The sequence below is a fragment of the Stigmatopora argus genome, chromosome 3 (genome assembly GCF_051989625.1).
Source record: "Stigmatopora argus isolate UIUO_Sarg chromosome 3, RoL_Sarg_1.0, whole genome shotgun sequence".
NCBI lineage: Eukaryota > Metazoa > Chordata > Actinopteri > Syngnathiformes > Syngnathidae > Stigmatopora > Stigmatopora argus.
Window position 1 is genome coordinate 18,253,356 of NC_135389.1, and position 22,813 is coordinate 18,276,168.

At 41.9% G+C, this 22,813-nt stretch overlaps 1 protein-coding gene across 9 annotated transcripts in view; it reads left to right on the forward strand.

Annotated features, from left to right (window-relative positions):
- grm3 (glutamate receptor, metabotropic 3) overlaps window positions 1–20,785 on the forward strand; it is a 197,798-nt gene extending 177,013 nt beyond the window's left edge. For all 9 annotated transcript variants that reach the window (XM_077595698.1, XM_077595703.1, XM_077595701.1 and 6 more), the window contains 9 exons: window positions 119–388; window positions 504–1,086; window positions 8,888–9,130; window positions 9,236–9,425; window positions 10,426–10,735; window positions 10,807–11,000; window positions 11,216–11,348; window positions 18,262–18,442; window positions 18,693–20,785. In XM_077595698.1, the coding sequence (XP_077451824.1) occupies window positions 119–388; window positions 504–1,086; window positions 8,888–9,130; window positions 9,236–9,425; window positions 10,426–10,735; window positions 10,807–11,000; window positions 11,216–11,348; window positions 18,262–18,442; window positions 18,693–18,769 (2,181 nt within the window). In that variant the 3' untranslated portion in view covers window positions 18,770–20,785. The remainder of the gene's footprint in view (window positions 1–118; window positions 389–503; window positions 1,087–8,887; window positions 9,131–9,235; window positions 9,426–10,425; window positions 10,736–10,806; window positions 11,001–11,215; window positions 11,349–18,261; window positions 18,443–18,692) is intronic.
- The last annotated feature ends 2,028 nt before the right edge of the window (window positions 20,786–22,813 follow it).

Sequence of the window (22,813 nt, forward strand, 5' to 3'; positions counted from 1 at the left end):
TTAGTCTTCATGTGCTATCTTGCAGAATGTATGAACTCGTGTCAGTAATAAGGATGGATGATAGCGAGATTCCAGCATTGCCAGTTGGAAGACCAATTCCCATGTGTCCCTCCTCTAGGTCGCCAATCTTCTCAGGCTCTTCCAGATCCCACAAATAAGCTACGCGTCCACCAGCGCCAAGCTAAGCGACAAGACCCGCTACGACTACTTTGCCCGCACCGTTCCGCCTGACTTCTACCAGGCCAAGGCCATGGCTGAAATCTTGCGCTTTTTTAATTGGACCTACGTCTCCACGGTGGCTTCGGAAGGCGACTACGGCGAGACGGGCATTGAAGCCTTTGAGCAGGAAGCCCGTATGAGAAACATCTGCATTGCCACATCAGAAAAAGTAAGATGATAATCAACGGATCTCTTTACTTTCCCTTGTCTTTGCAGTAGATGTTTACAAAAAATCTATAAGTTCACATGAGACGTTTTTACCATAAAACCTTGGATCTGTACAGGTGGGACGTTCCAACGCCAAGAATTCCTACGAAGCCGTGATTCGCCAACTCCTCCAGAAACCCAACGCTCGCGTGGCTGTCCTGTTTTTGCGCAGCGACGACGCCCGAGAGCTGCTGGCCGCCGCTGGCAGGCTGAACGCCTCCTTCATCTGGGTGGCCAGCGACGGCTGGGGGGCGCAGGAGAGTATCGTCAAGGGCAACGAGATTACGGCGGAAGGAGCCATCACGCTGGAGTTGGCCGCCAATCACGTGCCGGACTTCAACCGCTATTTCCTCAGCCTGAAGCCCGGGGAAAACACCCGCAACCCCTGGTTCAGGGAATTCTGGGAACAACACTTCCAGTGCTCGCTAGGCGGGGAAACAGCATTGCCAATGTGCGACGAGGACCTCTCCATGGACATGAGCAACTTTGAGCCCGAGTCAAAGATCATGTTTGTGGTCAACGCGGTGTACGCCATGGCCTATGCCCTGCACAATATGCAGCGCAGCCTCTGCTTCAACACTAGCTCGCTCTGCGACAGCATGAAGGTCTTGGATGGCCGCAGACTCTACCGGGAATTCATCCTCAACGTTAGCTTCACAGGTAAGACACTGTTAGCTCTAGGTCAAATTGGGTTAGCAGTTTTTTCCTCAGTTCTCAAGTCCGAAGTCATAATTACAAGCTTATTCACGTGAATATCAACAAGGGAGTCTTTTTGACTAACCTATGTTGTGTCCTCTATGGCAGGGGTGTCAAACCCGGGTTGGTTCGCGGGCCGCGTTAACATCAACTCGGTTTCATGTGGGCCGGACCATTTTAGATATAATGTTTAGATTTTTTTTTTATAAATGGATTAAAAGAACTGGATTAAAAGACCTGAATATTCAGTTTTTTATAGATCTAAAACAATGTTTATTTTAGCTTTTTATATATATATATTTTTAGATTTTACAAAATGATTTTTGAACTAAAAACACAGAAAAAAATGATTAAAAAATTTCAATTATTGATTTAAAAGGGGGAAAATCAGGAAATTTAATATCCATCTATACTCTTCATTTTAATTTGATCCTAAAACAGAAAGTCGGCACTCACGATTTACTTTCCCGGGCCACACGAAATGATGCGGCGGGCCAGATTTGGCCCCCGGACCCCCACTTTGACACATGTGCTCTATGGGATATGCCCAATATAACATTTTACTCTAGGTTACTTGAAGTACGTGTACTAAATAAGTGACTATTTTTGGTCATTATGATCGAAACCTGGCGACATCACATGTTGGGCCATTTAACCCCACAATATCATAACTACAAGCAGAAGACACGGTACACCCAAAGCAATACTCAGCCAATCCTAACAACCCTTCCCACACGCATTAACAACTGGTGTTGTCAATCAACCCGGAGAAAGCCCACGCACAGCGCAGGTAGAAAAAGAACACTATCTTTTTATTAGTTTATTTTCCAATGATATATGACCATTTCATTTAAACTGCAAAAAGTGGCCATTAGTGTTTCAGTACCATGGACAGCACTAGGATTCCCAGCAAACAGTGTTTTGGTACTTTTTTAACCTCTGATGTAAGGACAGGGAAAGGAAAGACAACCCAATGTTATCAAGTTGTTTTCCTTCCCCGCCTTAGCAACTGAGTCCTGAGACCAATAGGCTTAATTTCCCTCTATTGTTAAACAGCAGCCAACTATTGACAACTATTACCGGCGACACGGCACCACTAAGTTGCTTTGAGCAATGAGAGCGGCGCCTAATCCGGGGGCCATACCCCCCCTCGCACTAATGAGATTGGCTGCGCGTTATAATAGCTCCTATAGCGGGCCGCCGCATCTGACGCTCTCGGCGGAGTTGCCGGGGAGAGGGGGGCATGCGGGGATTTGCGTTGACTGACAGATCACACTATGGCGGGTGCGGTATAAATAAACTGCAGCGTCTCAGGGACTGACACAGGTGTAGGGGTGCTTATTTCCTGCACCCAGACATCAAAACAACGCTAACAGGAGCACCACAAAGCTTTGCTCATTCCAAAACAGTCAAGCAACAAGGTGTTGGCTTATTCATGAAGTTTTGCTAGTTTGGCGGTTTGCTGTGAAGGTCGTCATGGGTCATTGCCACTGCTTAAATATGCATTCCCAGTTGAGAAAAAAAAAATTATAGCTACGGATATTGGCATCTGTTAGGTATATTCATACAACAAAATATAATGTGGATCTTAAAAGATGAAGGAGTTTATTTTGAAGGGAACTTATGTAAATGTGATGGAAAAACTGACAGTTCAACTCAAACTCTTTTTGGCTAAAGCTACTTTTCAAGGAGCCAACACATCACTAGCTCCCTTTTTTTTCTGAGCCACTGCCAATGCTATCAAAGCATGTTTATGTATGTTGTGTAACTACATAAGTAAGATTCAACATTATTTGTATATTTTTGAGTTTGTGTATGCGTGCGTGCGCGTTAGTACTGTGCTGCTTCTTTTGAAATACACAAGTCACCCACCAAGGGTTACCAAATTGAAGCATATAATTGCGGCACAAATTGGAAGTGTCCAAGATCAATGCATCACTTCACGAGCAAGTGCCAGAGAGAACTGCATATTGAGCACCCCTGGTGTCTTTCGCCTGCCTGACTTTGGTTCTGGGCATCGTGGGATCAATTCTAAGTGCAAATGGCTGTCCCTGTGTGTGCTTATGACTGACTGGCAACCAGTTTAGGGTATAGTCTTCAATATTTGACAAGCATGGAGATGGCTGCCAACAAGTGCCCTGAAAAAAAGGTTTCATGTCAGCTTGGATTGGCTTAATCCACAACCAAAACAGGATCAGGGCTGCTGGAAATAGAAGGCTGCACTTGTCTATCTCTTTGAATAACGATTAAAAAAAATGTTCCCTTTCAAGTTACTATTCACACACTGGCATCAACAGAGGCGTTAAAAGTGTTGAGATGAGGGAGACATTCCCATGCTGGCCTTTGGAAAACAGTCTGCGAGCGTGAATTGCTGTCGGCACGGCGATGCCTCTGTTCGCATTCTGCTCATATCGCCGGTTGCTATGACGATGGCACCAACACTTTTGCCGATTTTTTGGAGTCATACTGTAGATCACAGGAAAGATAGATGAAATGTTTTGGGTTTGGCCGCACTGATTGTACGGGACTTCATAAATGGAACCCATTGGCTGCCAATGACAGTGATAGACGTCCAATCCAATCCATGATGACTGGGAGGGCTGGAAGGATTTTTTTTTTTTTTTACGAGTCACTCCCTGGTGATTTTGGGGATTCTCCTGTTAATTCCCGGTCACTTCCTGCTGATCTTGGGCATATCTTGATATCGTTTACTCTTTATTTTAGGTCACATCCTGTTGATTTCGCTTCATTGCAGGTTCCAACACTGTCCCATATCTAAAAAATACACCTTCCAATTGTGAATAGAACTGGGGAGGAAGTGACAACAAAACCACAAATGCAATTTGATAGTATGCTTAAATCTAAAATAGGTTGAAAAATGTTTTGAAAAATGGGTTACATAAGAATCTGATGAATAGATATCCCATATGAATATGAGTGGCCACTGGATTCACAAACAGGCCATTGAAGTGCGTTTATTCACCTGAAGACGAGAAAGTGCATTTCTCCCTATATTTTTAGGGAGCCAAGTTGTTGATTAAAAAAAAGTACACTCGCATGTGTGTACGTGTGTGTGATCTGTGTGTAATAGCGGAGGCGTTGTGCCTCCAGGGCCATATTGTGCAGCAGAGAGCTGACTGCGACGTTCGGATGGCGTAGACCAACCTTCCTCCTCCTCGGTCGCTGTCGCTCTTTCCCTCATCCCTGCACGTCCTCCACCTCCTCTTTCACACCCAGAAAGTGTTCTCTCGCTACACATTCAAAAACAGCACATCCCACTCAGACTTCACAAGGTTGCTCTCCTGCCTTCGCCGCCTCTCTGCATCAGTCTGTCGACTGCTTCCTTCATTCTTTCTCCACGCAACGCCGTCGTCCACCCATTATTAGTATTTCAGCTCCCGATACCAATTACGCCACTCGCCCATGCCGATATCCTTTATCCACTAAATGACATCGGCCGGGTGGGGTAGTGGTTATCACATCCGCCTCAGAGTTCAAAGACCAAGTGTTTAATCCCCGGTGGGTTTCTGTTACGATCGCGCCGCGTCGTCGTGGCACGATCGGGAATGGATTCGGACCCAGGCGCGGGGAAGAAGGATTTGACGAGGCAATTAGCTTCAAAGCAACATCTTTAATAACTCAGAAGGGATCTTACAACACAACGAGGACTTGTGAAACGGAAGCAATACCAACGAGAGGTATCGAGGAGAAAGGTAGCGTGGCTGCATGGCTACTTAATCCACGCAGTGACCTCCAGGAACATGCAGGAATTGTGCAGGAGCTTGCAGGAACGATCCGACAATGATAATAGAACTAATTGGTGTTTAAATACTAACTCAGGAAGTCATCAACAGATTGATTCCAGCTGCTCTGCCTCTACGGCAGGCCAGGAGGGACAAAACGGGGCGCTCCTGACAGTTTCGTCTTTCCCACGTGGAGTTGGCATGTTCTCCCGGGGCTTGAGTGGGTTTTCTCTGGGTACTCCGGTAACCTCCCATATCGCAAAAACATGCATGCTAGGCTAATGTTATACCGTCCGTCCCTTCTGTTTCCTGTATCTTGCCACCTATGCATTGTACTTCCTTGTTTCAGTCTTCTCGCCTTAAGTCTATTTTTGACGTTCTGCGCATTTCCACCCGGGGGACGCACTCCGTGGGGAGAACAAACAGTGACTGTGTGCGTGTGCGTTTGTGACATATGAGTGCATCCCCGTGTCCAGATTTGTAAGTGGGTCCCTTTTATGCGCCGTGCATTGGCCACAGGTGTAGTCAGGTCATCAACTATCTGGAGTCAATAAAAAAAGTGGGGTTTGCCAGTGAAAGGTTAGCCATAGCATCTGCAGTGCCTTGATTCTTCTTTATGTTCTATGCGGTGCAGGTGTATGCTTGCATTAATATTTGAGCTGATTTATAAGGAACGCTATTTGGTATGGTGATGGAGGTTTGCTAATAGTAGTTCATTTTTCATTTTATTTTTAGCATTTAGCAGAAGAGGGTGATGTGCATTGAATGTCTTCTATCCTTACTCTGATGGCCTCAACATTTATTGCTCAAACCTCATTTGTAACAAAACCTTGATTTAACTCCAGTTTTATAACCTACTTTGGAGCCTTAACCCCAGTTTGAAACTGAATTTGGACACACCAAGAAAAAGTAAATCAACCTTAATCTGCTGGCTTTTAGCTACCACGTCCCTTTTGTCGTGGTTTCTCGCTATCTCCCGTTCTCTCTCACTGCCCTCCTTTAATACCCACAATCCCCTTGGGCAAGACTTAGCCTGACATGCTGGAGAACATAATTAATTACTCATTCTGAATGGAAAAGCCTCTTTCCGCCACACCCCTAATCTGGAATAATAAGCACTTTCTCAATTTGGACACTTGCTCGGGGGTTTGGGGGGCATTCTGCATTAACATTGTGGGCTCAGATAACACAATCACGCCTCTGACCTTCATTTTTTTATATATATATATATTTTAAAGTCTTCCTTTACACCAGCAGCTTTTCTTTTGAATAACATCACCCCCTTGTTACCTCCACACTGGAGAGCTCGGAAACAACTTGGTATTCTAAGCGAAATGAAAGTTTTTGATACGCTTATGTTTTTAAAAGAAATGTAGAGAGTTATTCAGGTTTTTTTTTTATCCTGATCAGTTATTTGGAGAGAGATTCAGGCTGTACGCAAACGTGGTTAACTCATTGGCTGCCATTGCTATTTTGCCTCATCGGCTGACATAGGCTCCAGCACCTCACAAACCTCCCAAGGATAATTAGTGTTGAAAATGTATGTATTTGTGGAAGATAACTAAAAACATCGGTATACTACACATTTTTACGTTTCGAGAACAGGACGTTGTTTGAATTGCCAGACTTCAACTTAAAGGTCAATCTGATTCAAATTTGGTGACAAAACCAGGCCGTTCTGAACGCTGCATAACACACATGCTGCTATGTTAAAAAGAAGCCGCAACGATAATCGGCGGCCAACAACAAATTGTGTTAGTGTTGGAGCATATCTAACTGGAGGAGGGCCCCGCTCATCTTATTGCTTTAGTGTTATTAACAGACTTTATTATCTGCCAACTTGGCAGTATAATGGATTCATATCGCCTCCTCGTCCACAGATATTATCTATGCTTATTTAAATCATTTTCATCTAGCTGTCACCCCAACATTTATCCCCCACCACGTCCCCAAACTCCGAAATAGACTTGACAAGAAGAATTTCCTATGACGAAGACGTGACGGTTATGTTGTCTGCGTGATTTATGGAATTCATAAAAGTCCCTCCTCCGCCGGAGCAGCTTTTCGACACTAACCCCGATTTTAATTTCAACGCCACTCGTGGCCAAGTCCGAGCTGGCTTGCGCCGTGCGAAGCTGGAGCGGGACAACACTCGGTTATTGGAGAAAATATTAGAGATAGCTCATGAATTTTTGTTCGTAAATGGCGCGCTGCTTATTAGTAGACCATATTTTGCAGCTACTGCTTTTTGTAAAGGTCATGCGATAAGAAAAATAATAAGCTAGTACCGTAACACAATCATAAATCAAAATGCTCATTATTCAAAGCACCCTGATCTCTATCATTTTTCACGATTTAAATAAAACGGAGCGCCATGGACGTTGAGAGATATCAAGTTCAGGGACAACAAATTCTTGTTTCCAACTACGATACAGTAATACGCAGCTTGGATATATGTGAAAGGTTTATAGTATAGGAAATATAGTACAAACGTAAAATGGGGGGAGCAAGTCTCAATTAGAGAATATTTTACTGACCACTAGAGGACGTACTAGAGGGCTTAGAAAGCACAAATAATAATAAATAGACACTTAAAACCACAGTCCCAGTTATTAAGAAGGTGGAACCTATATTTACCATGACAAACAAGGTATTTATATATATTGTCCGAATTTGTACTACAGGAATGCTTTGCAAAAACTGAGTAGTCTGCTGCCCTCTTGTGGAATCATTAAGCTAACACCCTCTCAGCAAATAGATCTCTCATAAAAGAAGTCATAACAATGGTTATCTAAGAATCTAAAATACTTTGTCCTCGCTCAAGTCCTTTCAGTTACTCCTCTCGTAACAACTTGCGTCCAAACCATTTTGGTCCCTCTCCCGCTCCTTCCCAGCGAAGACCACCCGAGCCAATTCCGTCAGCGAGTGGGCAGCCCGAGCGGCCGTATGATTTTACGAGGCGTTTGTTGGCCGCACGTTTCAGTATGCAGTGTTGTCGGAGCTCGTTGCGGGGAGGAGATTTCGCGCCGATGTTGCCTCAGGGACAGATTGAGGCCATCGATAGAGGCAGACGAGACCGAGCGCAGCGGACTTTTATAACCTCTTTGCAAATACTTGATGGAAGCATCTCATGCTGAATTTTTTAGCTTCATCACGGCGTTCTAACACAGTGTTTCTTTAATTTTTTTAGTCTGCCTAAAGCAATTTTACTCTATTTTTCATCCTGGGCCCCATGAAAGTCGACTTCTTTTGAATTCATCATTTTAAGTTGTTAAATTGTGTGTTTACGTTTGCCTCCTCAATGGTTATCGTAGGGTGACTCCAAATTTTGCCTATGCCACAGGTGTCAAAGTGGCGGCCCGGGGGTCAAATCTGGCCCGCCGCATCATTTTGTGCGGCCCGAGAAAGTAAATCATGAGTGCCGACTTTCTGTTTTAGGGTCAAATTCAAATGAAGATTAGCGATATATATTATGTTTCCTGATTTTCCCCTTTTTAAATCACTAATTGCAATAGTTTTTAAACCATTTTTTTCTCAGTTCAAAAAGCATTTTGTAAAATCTATAAATGATGATATAAAAATATTATCTGTAATTCCACTTTAATATGGAACATATTTAAAAATATTTGGTTTCCTTTTGAAATTAAAAACAAATGATTATAAGACGTTTTCCCTTACTGAGAAAAAAGAACTCAAATAAACATTGTTTAGATCTATAAAAAATGAATATTTAGGGTTTTTGATCCAGTTCTTTTAACCATTTTTTAAAAACTATCAAAATATTACATCTAAAATGGTCCGGCCCACATGAAATCGAGTTGACGTTACTGTGGCCCGCGAAGCAACCCGAGTTTGACACCCTTGGCCCTATGCCGTCTAATGTGGGCGGGGTATTGTGTCAAAATTTCAAGATCACTTTGAGAAATGGCCATAAAAAAGGAGGCGTGTAGCTAGCTAGCTCCCTTAGTTCTCATAGCAGGATGCTTGCCGATTGTCCACTCATCATTTGCCGTCTTGTTCAGCTCCGTTTTCCCCCGCCGGCGTGGAGACGGCCGTCAAATTCGACACCCAGGGCGACGGCGTGGGCCGCTACAACATCTTCAGCTACCAGCACTCTGGCGAGCGCTACTCTTACGTGCCGGTGGGGGAATGGGCCGAAAGCCTGAGTCTGAGCGGCGGCCTGATTCAGTGGCCCAAGGAGGCGGCACCCACTTCGCAGTGCAGCGACCCCTGCGAGCTCAACGAGATGAAGAAAATGCAGGCAGGTAAGGAAAGCAGATGCTGGCGTTTTCGCCACACCTTGTAAGCCAGAGAGCGAAGAGAATCCTATTACCGTTTTTGTTTTTTTTTCCTTCTCCTGTGCTTCCTAGGCGAGTATTGCTGCTGGATCTGCACCGCTTGCGAGCCTCACGAATACCTGGCCGATGAGTTCACGTGCTCGGCCTGCGCTCCAGGTCAGTGGCCCACTGACGACCTGACCTCCTGCTATGAGCTCCCTGAAGATTACATCATGTGGGAAGATGCATGGGCCATCGGGCCCATTACCATCGCCTGTGTGGGGTGAGCTGTGACAGCTGGGATGCAATGTGGGCATTTTTTCCCTTGTTGTTGTGGTTGCTGTTCTTTTTACCCCAGCAGATCCTCCTGAAAACCTTTACCTTGCTCACAAATGCTAACCATTTTATTTCAGACAATGGATCGCACCAGCCAGAGAATACGAACTAAACAGGGGAATGATGTATATCAGGCGTACTGGAGGATAAGTCGCATTTTTAGGAGGGCCATTTTTTATTTGATCAGAAACCAAGAACAAAGTTACCTCAAAGTAACAATGGTAAAATGGAAAACAACAGGCTAGTTAGGCATATGTTAACATAACTTTTTCAGATTACTATAGCCTTACTATACATGGTCTTTTTTTTCTTTAAGAAAAAGCCTTTTTTATTATTTTTGTTGTTGTGTTTTGGGTTGTTTTATTTATGAAAAATCATTCTCCGGGTACCCCGGTTTCCTCCCACATCCCAAAACATGCATGTTAGACTAGTTGGTTGAATGCTCTAAAACAGGGGTGTCAGACTCGGGTTGGTTCGCGAGCCGCGTTAACGTCAACTCGATTTCATGTGGGCCAGACTATATTTAGATTTTATTTTTATAAATGGATTAAAAAAACTGGATTAAAAGCCCTGAATATTCATTTTTTATAGATCTAAAACTATGTATATTTTAGCTTTTTTATGTTTTTAGATTTTACAAAATGATTTTTGAACTAAAAACACAGAAAAAATGGATTAAAAAAATTACAATCATTGATTTAAAGGGGGGAAAATCAGGAAATGTAATATACATCTATACTCTTCATTTTAATTTGATCCTAAAACCGAAAGTCAGCACTCATGATTTACTTTCCTGGGCCACACAAAATGATGCGGCGGGCCAGATTTGGCCCCCGGGCTGCCACTTTGACACTTGCTCTAGGGCAATGTCTCTCACCGTTTTTGCTTCAGATCATTTTGCCGTGAAGGTGGCCTAAAATACCGTTCCTCTTCGTCTACCCATCCAGCTTCATGTGCACGGGCCTGGTGTTGTGGGTGCTGGTCCGGCACAACGACACGCCGCTGGTGAAGGCGTCGGGCCGCGAGCTGTGCTACATCCTCCTCCTGGGCGTCTTCATGTCATACGCCATGACCTTCCTCTTCCTGGCCAAGCCGTCGCCGGCCATCTGCGCCCTGCGCCGCCTCGGCCTGGGCACCTCCTTCGCCGTCTGCTACTCGGCGCTGCTCACCAAGACCAACCGCATCGCTAGGATCTTCGGCGGCGTCAAGGACGGGGCGGGCGCCGCCAGGCCGCGTTTCATCAGCCCGTCCTCTCAGGTCAGCCGAGGTCAAAATGCCCGAGGGCGCCGGAATCTGACGAGAGCCAGTGACCACCCAACGCTCTGCAGGTCTTCATCTGCCTGAGCCTGATTTCGGTGCAGCTGGCGATGGTGTCCGTGTGGTTGCTGCTGGAGGTTCCGGGCACGCGGCGCTTCACTCTGCCCGAGCGCCGACAGACCGTCATCCTCAAGTGCAACGTGCGCGACGCTAGCATGCTGCTATCCCTCAGCTATGATGTACTGCTGGTCATCATGTGTACTGTGTAAGGGCCAGTTTGAAATAATAAGTGGTTTTGGTTTGTTTTGGTCTTAGGCTTAGATTTTCCAGATATGTTATACCTGTGTCTAGGGTCACACACACGTAAGATGGCTCACTATATTATTAGATTCTCCCCCAAACAAGATCCTATAAAGGATTATTAACAATGAAGAAATACAGTTTTATTATGAAATTAAATTGTGGTTTTGCCGCATACAGCTATGCCTTCAAGACCAGGAAGTGCCCCGAGAATTTCAACGAGGCAAAATTTATCGGCTTCACTATGTACACCACCTGCATCATCTGGCTGGCTTTCCTGCCCATCTTCTACGTCACATCCAGCGACTACAGGGTACCGCCTTTGAATTTCATAATCGCATGACTGTGGTAAACGTACGGCCGGCGGGCCGAAAGTGGCCCACGTGTTTTTCCATTTCTACTTTGTAGCTCATTCATACTGTACATACAGACTCAAATGGTTTTAGAGAAAAACCTCACCACTTTCAAGATCGACTGTCCCAGATTCACCAATAATATATGTAAAGGGTGTTCCAAAATGTTTGACCGCATTTCGTAGGCCAATAAGATTTGGACCTCGGAATACCAGGTGCTGTAAGCTGTTATGTTTGCTCACTTAGCATGTCAGAAGCAGTGGGATCTCCAATAGACATTAATTGTAAAAGTGGCCCTTTGGTCTAGTGGTTAGTGCATTAGCCTCATGCCTCTGGTGTCTTGGGCTCCTCACCTCCCTGTGAAAACCAGGTGTTGTAAGTTCTTATGTTTGCTCACTTGGCATGTCAGAAGCAGTGGGATCTCCAATAGACATTAACTGTAAACGTGGCTCTTTGGTCCAGTGGTTAGTGCATCAGCCTCATGCCTCTGGTGTCTTAGGTTCAAATCCCACCCTGTGACTATCAGGAACTGTATGTTTTTATGTTTGCTCACTTAGCATGCGAGAAGCAGTGGGATCTCCAAGATACATGATTTTTGAAAGCAGCCCTGTGGTTGAGTGGTTAGTGCGTCAGCCTCACTTCTCTGGCGTCTTGGGTTCAAACCCCGGTCTAAGAATGCCAGGTCCTGTAAGCTCTTATCTTTCCTCACTTAACATGTGAGAAGCAGTGGGATCTCCAAGAGACTTGAGCTGTAAAGGTGGTCCCGTCTGTGGTTGAGTGGTTGGCGCGTCAGCTTCACACCTCTGCTGTACTGGGTTCGAAATCCCGCCTTCGCAACACCAGGTGCTGTAAACTCTTATGTTTGCTCACTTAGCATGTCAGAAGCAGTGGGATCTCCTAGAGACTTGAGCTGTAAAGGTGGTCCCGTGGTTGAGTGGTTGGCCTCAGCTTCACGCCTCTGCTGAACTGCTATAGTAAGGCTTTTTTCTTAAAAAACGACATAGCATAGTAAGGCTTTTTTCTTAAAAAACGACATAGAATAGTAAGGCTTTTTTCTTAAAAAAACGACATAGTAAAGCTTTTTTTCATTAAAAAAACGACATAGTATAGTAAGGCGTTTTTCGTAAAAAACGACAAAGTATAGTAAGGCTTTTCTCTTAAAAAACGACATAGTATAGTAAAGCTTTTTTTCTTAAAAAAACGACATAGTATAGTAAGGCTTTTTTCTTAAAACACGACATAGTATAGTAAGGCTTTTTTTCATTAAAAAACGACATAGTATAGTAAGGCTTTTTTCTTTAAAAAACGACATAGAATAATAAGGCTTTTTTCTTAAAAAAACGACATAGTATAGTAAAGCTTTTTTCTTAAAAAACGACATAGTATAGTAAGGCTTTTTTCTTTAAAAAACAACATAGTATAGTGAGGGTTTTTTCAAGACCTTCCAATAATGACAAAGCAAAGTGTGGTCTTTTCGTGGTGTAGAGGTTCACTCACCTGACTGCCATGTGGGAGGCTTGGGTTCGAATCCCACTTGGGAAACATTTTCCGTTAGTTGTTTCTATATATTTGTAGTCAAGACCTTCCAATAATGACAAAGCAAAGTGTGGCCAATTCGTGGCGTGGAGGTTAGTTCACCTGACTTCCATATGGGAGGCTGGAGTTCGAATCCCAGTTGGGAAATATTTTCGGTTAGTTGTTTCTATATATTTGTAGTCAAGACCTTCCTATAATGACAAAGCAAAGTGTGGTCATTTCGTGGTGTAGAGGTTCACTCACCTGACTGCCATGTGGGAGGCTTGGGTTCGAATCCCACTTGGGAAACATTTTCCGTTAGTTGTTTCTATATATTTGTAGTCAAGACATTCCAATAATGACAAAGCAAAGTGTGGCCAATTCGTGGCGTGGCGGTTAGTTCACCTGACTTCCATGTGGGAGGCTGGGGTTCGAATCCCAGTTGGGAAATATTTTCCGTTAGTTGGTTCTATATATTTGTAGTCAAGACCTTCCAATAATGACAAAGCAAAGTGTGGTCATTTCGTGGTGTAGAGGTTCACTCACCTGACTGCCATGTGGGAGGCTGGGGTTCGAATCCCAGTTGGGAAACATTTTCCGTTAGTTGTTTCTATACAGACGCTCCCCTACTTACGAACGCAATTGGTTCCGAGCGATTGTTCATAAGTTGAATTTGTTTGTAAGTTGATTCAGTGCTATATTTTGTATTATAATTTATGTTTAAGGCTGATATAAGTATATTGAAGTCACTGTGGTCCGGTGGCAAAGACAATGGGTCAGAACTTCAGGTGGACTCAAGTTCAAATCAGGAATGAGTTCAATTCCACTCTTTGCAATTCTCAAATTGTTTATTGAGGTAATGAAAAGGATAGATATAACTTCCAATCACATCATTTCAGAAGTCACTGTGGTCCAGTGGCAAAGACAATGGGTCAGAACTTCAGGTGGACTCAAGTTCAAATCAGGAATGAGTTCAATTCCACTCTTTGCAATTCTCAAATTGTTTATTGAGGTAATGAAAAGGATAGATTTAACTTCCAATCACATCATTTCAGAAGTCACTGTGGTCCAGTGGCAAAGACAATGGGTCAGAACTTCAGGTGGACTCAAGTTCAAATCAGGAATGAGTTCAATTCCACTCTTTGCAATTCTCAAATTGTTTATTTAGGTAATGAAAAGGATAAATATAACTTCCAATCATGTATAGGCGGGCCGCCTCGTGGTGTAGTGGGTAAGTCACCTGCCTGCGACGTGGGTGTCGAGGGTTCACGTCCCGGTGTCGCCAGTCAACGACTGTATGGTGTCGGCAGTCGGCCGAAGGCCGACTGTCGAACACCACCAGGGATCCCCAACTGTCTTCCGGTCAGCCTTCGGCTGACCGGAAATATTGTTTTGCTGAAAAAAATGACTAAGTCTTTATTTGAATGAAAAAAGGATTACCCATTTACTGAACTACTAGTGTAGTGATTAGTCAAACGAGAGCGGGATTCGAACCCCATTTCCCACATGGCAGTCAAATCCACTAACTTGAGGACTGTCTGACCCATTGTCTTTGCCACTGGACCACAGTGACTTCTGAAATGATGTGATTGGAAGTTATATTTATCCTTTTCATTACCTCAATAAACAATTTGAGAATTGCAAAGAGTGGAATCAAACTCACTTCTGATTTGAACTTGAGTCCACCTGAAGTTCTGATCCATTGTCTTTGCCACTGCACCACAGTAAAGTTGGAAGTTGTATTTATCCTTTTCATTACCTCAATAAACAATTTGAGATTTGCAACGAGTGGAATTGAACTCACTCCTGATTCCCGCCTCATGTTCTGACCCAATGATTTTGCCAGTGGACCACAGCAACAACTAGAAGGTGAAGAATCAGAAGTCAGATTTATTCTCCGACTCTCTTAGCCTTACTTGCTATGTCATTTTTTAAAGAAAAAAAGCCTTACTATACTATGTCGTTTTTTAAGAAAAGAAGCCTTACTATACAATATCGTTTTTTAAGAAAAAAAGGCTTCCTCTACTATGTCGTTTTTCAAGAAAAAAAGCCATGCTATACTATGTCGTTTTTTAGGAAAAAAAGCCTTACTATACTATGTCGTTTTTTAGGGGGGAAAGCCATACTATACTATGTCGTTTTTTAGGGAAAAAGCCTTCCTCTACTATGTCGTTTTTCAAGAAAAAAAGCCATGCTATACTATGTCGTTTTTTAGGGGGGAAAAGCCATACTATACTATGTCGTTTTTTAAGAAAAAAAGCCTTACTATACTATGTCGTTTTTTAAGAAAAAAAGCCATACTATACTATGTCGTTTTTTAAAGGAAAAAAGCCATACTATATTATGTCGTTTTTTAGGGGGAAAAGCCATACTATACTATGTCGTTTTTTAGGGAAAAAGCCTTCCTCTACTATGTCGTTTTTCAAGAAAAAAAGCCATGCTATACTATGTCGTTTTTTTAGGGGAAAAAAGCCATACTATACTATGTCGTTTTTTTAGGAAAAAAAGCCTTACTATACTATGTCGTTTTTTTTAAGAAAAAAAGCCTTACTATACATGGTCTTTTTTAAACAAAAAAGCCTTACTATACATGGTCATTTTTTAAGAAAAAAGCCTTACTATACATGATCTTTTTTGTAAATAAAAAGCCTTACTATACTATGTTGTTTTTAAAGACAAAAAAGCCTTACTATACTGTGTCGTTTTTAAAGAAAATAAGCCTTACTATACTATGTCGTCTTTAAAGAAAAAAGCCTATACTATGTTGTTTTTTAAGAAAAAAGCCTTACTATACTATGTCGTCTTTTAAGAAAAACGCTTTACTGTACATGGTCGTTTTTTTTAAATAAAAAAGCCTTACTATATATGGTCATTTTTTAATAAAAACCCTTAATATACATGGTCATTTTTTAAAGAAAAAAGCCTGACTATATATACATAGTATTTATTTTTTAAACAAATAAAAGCTTTACTTTACATAGACTACTTTTTTTTAAAGAAAAAGCCTTACGATGTCCAGCCATTCAAGTCATTTTGCATGCCAGCTTTACGTTTGTACCAAATCTCGGGGTATTCTTTGCTCAGTTATGAAGCACGTCTAATAAGATGAATAAATATTTGACATTATCGTCGACAAGGAAAAAGAGTGTCGCCAAACTTTCGTCAAAACATATACAGACGCTCCCCTACTTACGAACGCAATTGGTTCCGAGCGATTGTTCATAAGTTGAATTTGTTTGTAAGTTGATTCAGTGCTATATTTTGTATTATAATTTATGTTTAAGGCCGATATAAGTATATTGAAGGTTTATATAAGTGCATTTGTATGTTTAAGGCTTGTATAAGTAACACGCATTGGTTTGTACTGAAAAAAAAAAAATTTAATAAAATGGAGAGAATATGTACAGTACTGTAGAGAGAGAGATAGATTTATGTATTAGAAACTGGCCAAAAGAAGCGACCTAATGACGATTGCAGTTTTCTTCTTTTTTTCATCATAAATGATGCAGTAGCACTGTATGGCATCATTCAATTGATTTGCAAACTTTGTGCAACGTTCAATATTTGGGTCCTGTTGCTCGATCTTTCTGTTTATAAATGGTACTGACGGTCGAACGATTCAATGCCCGTGAAACGCTCACCACTCTCACGCGCATCAAGCTTCGTTATTATTGCCACTCGTTTCAAATGAAATGGCTTGCCTCTTCCTTGCAACTCCCTCAATAGAAGCCTTTAGCTTTTTACCAACCATATTCAATATTGGATGCATGAGATATTTAATGATACAAATGAAAAAGGTTCTTTGCACACTGGAGATACATTCACGCACTTCCGCATTGCAACGAAGAAGGTAGATGCTGGGTGAGCTGAGCTCTCACAGCGCCAGGCGTCGGTATTAGCGGCGGAAAGAAGTACTACTCCGAAAAAGGCGCGAAATACAAAATTGGACTTGCGAACATTTTTGGACTTAAACGCAATTTGCAGACATGTTCGTATGTACCGTTGTTCGTAAGTTGAATGTTCGTAAGTAGGGGAGCGTCTGTATATATTTGTAGTCAAGACCTTCCAATAATGACAAAGTAATGTGTGGCCAATTCGTGGTGTGGAGGTTAGTTCACCTGACTGCCATGTGGGCAACTGGGGTTCAAATCCCGGTCGGGTCTCGTTTGACTGATCACTACACTATGTAGTTCAGTAAATGTGTAATCCTTTTTTCATTATTTCATTATTCAAAGAATACAATCTTCGCCGACACTATGAATCCCGTCACAAAGACAAGTACGAAAGCTTGCAAGGACAAATACGAGCAGACAAACTCTCAAAGTTAAAAAGTTGATTACTATCTCAGCAGAATACATTTGTACGCCAAGCTCAGCTGAACCAGGCATCCGTTCGGGCCAGCTTTCGGGTTGCTAAACTGATAGCAAGCAGCAGTAAGCCTTTCACTGACGGAGAGTTTGTTAAGAAATGTATGGATACTGTCGCGGAGGAGGTGTGTCCCGAGAAGAAAGATGAATTTAATGCCGAAAGTCTGTCGCCGAGTACAATCACCAGACGCGTTGAAGAAATCGGGAGTAATGTATATGCCCAGATGCAGCAGAAGACGAAAGAATTTGACTTTTTTTCATTAGCACTGGATGAACGCACGGACGTGCAAGACACGGCGCAACTGCTCATTTTTATTCGTGGAGTTAGCGCAAACTGAGATATGCGAGGAGCTGGCAGCCCTCCAAAGTCTCAAAGGGACTACAACGGGAGAGGATATTTTTGACAAAGTGTGCCAAACCATGAAGAAGTTGGACCTGGACTGGTCAAAGCTAGCTAGCTAGCATCACGACTGACGGGGGTCCTAGCATGGTGGGCGAAACTCGCGGTCTAATAGGACGCATGAACCGGGAGTTGGAAAAAAGGGGTCTCACCGCCCTACTACGAGTCCACTGCCTAATTCACCAGCAAGCACTGTGCTGCAAAGTGTTGACGTGGGATTCTGTAATGAAGGTTGTGGTGTCGTGCATAAACTTCAGAGCAAAGGGAGAAGATTGTGCATTGTCTTTTTTGCGAGAAAAAAAAAGCTTTACTATACATGGTCCTTTTTGAAAAATAAAAACACTTTCTGTTGAAGTGAGCGCCCTTTCTTAACCTGAAAAGATAGAAATGCCAAACGTTACACACAAAAACTTAAAACGTTTTTACACAAGCTGTGAAAATTGGAGGTCATCCCAACGAAAATTGTCCAAATTTTTGGCCTACGAAATTGGGGTCAAACATTTTGGAACACCCTGTCTATAAATAGTTTACAGTGTAGAAACGAGAATACCAACATGAAATCGCAAACTCTTGCTGACTTTTTGGTTTCAGGTACAAACGACCACCATGTGCATATCGGTTAGCTTGAGCGGCTTTGTGGTGTTGGGCTGCATGTTCGCCCCCAAGGTTCACATCATCATGTTCCAGCCCCAGAAGAACGTCACCAGTCACCGGCTCAACGTTAACCGCTTCAGTGTTAGCGGGGCAGCCGCCACCTCCTACGCCTCCCACGGTATTGAGTCAAACTCATTATTCTATGTGGTTATCTAGGGCAAATTAGCCATCTACCATGTTTCATGGAGGGTTTTTAAAATTCAAATAAAATCCAAATAATTTTAAAAAGACACCATAAAAACACTGTCCCTAAATTGCGGCATTTCTTGGAACCTATTAACTGTGATAAACGAGGTATTACTGTACTGTATATTTTGAATTCATTCTTCTTTTATTATTACAATCATTTTTTTTGTTTTTTTTTTCAGCTTCCGTCAGCGCCCACTATGTCCCAACGGTGTGCAACGGCAGAGAGGTCGTCGACTCTACCACTTCCTCCCTGTGACCGCGCCTCCTGACTTCCTTGCTGTTAGACTGTTAGCCCCACCTAAAGAGCTAATGAGGTTTCCTGGGCTCACCTAACGTTACGGCCTCATTAACGACCCATTGTAGAAAGTGTGTAACTATTATTAAATTATTTTCTAAAAGGCTTGTACATATGTGGAATGGACATTGCTGTAAGTAGTTCATCAAAAAAGGACATACAAAGAAAAAAAAACATTTTTTGGAGGAACTTTTGGAGCCTTTTGTTTTTTTTGATAGCTTTGGTATTATGGTGTAAATACAGTAGATTCAGCACGGCGGTAAAGAGGCGGACCCTTGCAATACCCTACTGACTTTTTATTATTGTTATGATGATAATTCTCATGGTCTTTTTGTAGGTTCTTGTTGTAATAATGATAATAATACTCCAATGTATGCATTTTTAGTGTGTACCTTTTGTGTAGTATGGACGACGGTTGAAATAGCACAATTTGTGTGGGACAGTGTTTGGGTGGGACTAAACGTCAGTGCAATGGACAACATGTACAAAAAAGGAGGGGAGGGGCATCTTCATGAGTTATGTTGCTTTTGATACATTTTTTATATTAAAGAAATGTAATCATAGAATCCCTTTATCCAATGGCCATAACTACACGTGTGTTCACCCAAGCAGTAAATGTAGGGGAGATCATTCTGAAAAATAAAACATTTGACCAAAAATTAATTGGCAAGATGAAGGCAACTTTGTGATGGACAAATAAAAGGAAAAGTCTTTAGATTTTAAATGTAAAAAAAAAAGAAAAAAAAAAATTCTGTTATATAACTAAAACATAAATACATTAAGACATAAAGTTTGTTTTGGACCAAACTATGTCATGAGACTATATTCACATGACAGATTTAAAAAATATTTAAAACTAATGGAAATAACAAGATCATCATAAGAAGAAAATGTGTAAGTATTTTCAGGACGTGATCGTGATAACATTTTCACTGATAAAAACATTTATAATGGTATTTTTTCTGAAATATTATGAGACATTCTTAATATCACTACAATAAAGTTTATATCAGGATAAGCAATAACAACAAAAACATCACATTAAAAAATAATTATTTACGTGTACTGCATAAGGTAAAGATATTTGAAATATTACAAAACATAGGAACAAAGAACTAGAGGAAAATCACAGAAGAAATATATAAGAGGAAAATGTGAAATATTCAGTAAAGTAATAATTTTAAGTAGTAAAAAGTTATAAGATTAAGAGAAATGTGTATAAGCACAGGTAAAAATAGGAAAATAGTCATTGTGACAACAAAACTCATCCAAGTAACTGCAATCAAGAACAAATATCACATGCAATATAACAAAAATAAAATGTTATTAAAAGCATCTTTGTAATGATAAAAACCATGTACTAATATGTGTGGGTTTTAAATATATCCAGTATTCTATTTCGTAGAAAGGTAGAAATATTGAGGGAAAAACTAGAACTATAAGGAGAGTAGTAAAATTAAGAAGAAAAAAATCACACTATGAGACAAAATCATCAACATTCTTAAATGTGTACTTTGATGACAGGAAAACTTTACAACAGAATTATATGGAATGATATCTATTGAAATGTTCCTCAAATTTCAAATGTTTGACATGCCTTGACATTTATATTCAAATGTGAGGTCATTATTTTGGTTTAGGTTCTGATTTTTGGGACAAACTGGAAAAGACTGACCAAGCAGTCAACGAGTTGGTGACAAACTAAAGTTTGCTGGATGATGGTGCGCTTGGATGAACACATGATGTGTCGGAGTTAGAGAAAGAGAGAAGCTGCTGCTTCTTCGTTGAATTTGTCTTCTTGTGTGTCTGTGCCGTTTTCAATATGGCGATGTGCCTTATGAGGGAACGTCCAGTTCGGGTGGGGATTGCAAAAGGTGACTTTTTTTGTACATTTCAAAACAAGGACAAGGACACCATGCCTGTTTCGTGTTTGCCATCTTCCTTGTTCATTGTGCAATTAAAAGCACATTGAGTGTTTATCATGTCTTTTCGTGAAGATGACTCATGGCGAGCAGCAGAAACTAAATGTGTATGTAGTAATTTGGGTAAAGACTAAATTGCCACGAAGTTGTAACCCATTGACCCAAGCCAACAAAAAAAGAAATTGCTTCCACAAACCAGATTTTTAAAATCATAGGTTCGCATTTTTGAACCATTTTGACAGTCGTCGTACAAGGGTTAGTATTTTAACTTCACCATTTGTACTAACTGAGCCATGGAACATTTTTCGGTGAAAAGAAGCCCCCGGCGACTCGGCAATGTCTACGGACGGATTATGGAAAGCGGTCTGGCAAGTCACAGGGCTTCCGCGCAAGCTCAAAGAATCACACACACTCTGCGGCTTTGTTAGCTCGAGGCTCAACCCTTCCCACAAAGAAGCATCCCGCAGGGCTGGCAGGGTTGCTACGGACGACCGCATCCGGCACGTCGATTTAGAGATGAGGGAATGAAACGGGGGCGCACCGCACAACTGCTTGATGAGATTTTGGCTCGGTGAAAAATGTGGGCACTTAACCCCTGTAAAGTGGTCTAAGAGTGGGTCCAATTGCTCTCACACTCTTCTTCGTTCCCTGAGATCGGAGAGCAAAGCCTAAATGGGCTGTAGACTTGGGAAAGTTGGCGTTTGGGGGTGGGGGGGGTTGTACAATTCGGAATGGCTGTGAGAAAGTGAATATCGTCGGAGAAAATGTGGCTAGATTACAATGAGAAATGTCCTAGATTTGATTTTGTGGTCGGAAATCGGGCCTGATTGTGTAATTTTCTGGGGTTGAGAATTGGGTAAAAATAGTAAAAAAATAAAATATAAAAAAAATGTAAAAAGATTGGATATTTAAAAATGTCAAAAGGGAGTCAAATAGTTGTGAAAGCCAATTATGCGCAGTACAATTTGAAAACAATGAGAAATGTCCTATATCTGATTATGTGATCGGAAATCGGGCCCGATTGTGGAATTTTCTGGGGATGAGAATTGGGTAAAAATACTAAAAAAATAAAAAAGTAAAAAAGATTGGATATTTAAAAATGTCAAAATGGAGTCAAATAGTTGTGAACAGTGTTCCCTCTAAGCTGCGCGCGTGCGCAATTGCGCACTACTCTCGTCTTCTCTGCGCAGCAGCAATCATATGGCGCGCAGTAAAAATTGTTTTTGTTTTTTTTGTTTTTTTTACCCCTTTCCCCATGATGGCGCCGTTTAAGCGGCAGCATGTGGCAGTAGCTCTGTCCACTTATGTTTTTCGTGTTTTACAGCATGTTTTACATGAAAAATTAGAGGGAACATTGACATGCACCTGCTTGTGGCAGGTGTGATACTGGTTTGCCCATAGCGACCAATGATGATGTCGTGACCGGATGATTCGCCTAAAGACGTTTCGCCGACGGACGTTTGACAGACGGACAGGTCGCCGAATGGACGTTCCGCCGAACGTTCATTGGGCGACCTGCCCGTCTGTCAAACGTCCGTCGGCGAAACGTCTTTAGGCGAATCATCCGAGTACCGATGATGTCGCTCACACTGGTACTCGGTGCGCTCAGGGAGGTTGACTTTCTGCTCAGACCAACGAAAAATTAGAGGGAACATTGGTTGTGAAAGCCAATTATGCGCAATACAATTTGAAAACAATGAGAAATGTCCTATATCTGATTATGTGATCGGAAATCGGGCCTGATTGTGGAATTTTCTGGGGATGAGAATTGGGTAAAAATAGTAAAAAAATAAAAAAGTAAAAAGATTGGATATTTAAAAATGTCAAAAGGGAGTCAAATAGTTGTGAAAGCCAATTATGCGCAATACGATTTGAAAATGTTTTGAATTCCCACACAACGCTAAGATGCGACATTCACTTTATCACTAAACCACGTCACTTCCTAAGAATAAATATTCGCACTCACATGCTGATCCCCAGCCCCAAAAAGTAGTTGAGCGTGTGAAGTGACTCTCAATATCAGCAAAAAAAAAAAACGCTGACGGCTGAGTGAGTGGATAGATGTCTTTTCAGCAACATTGGC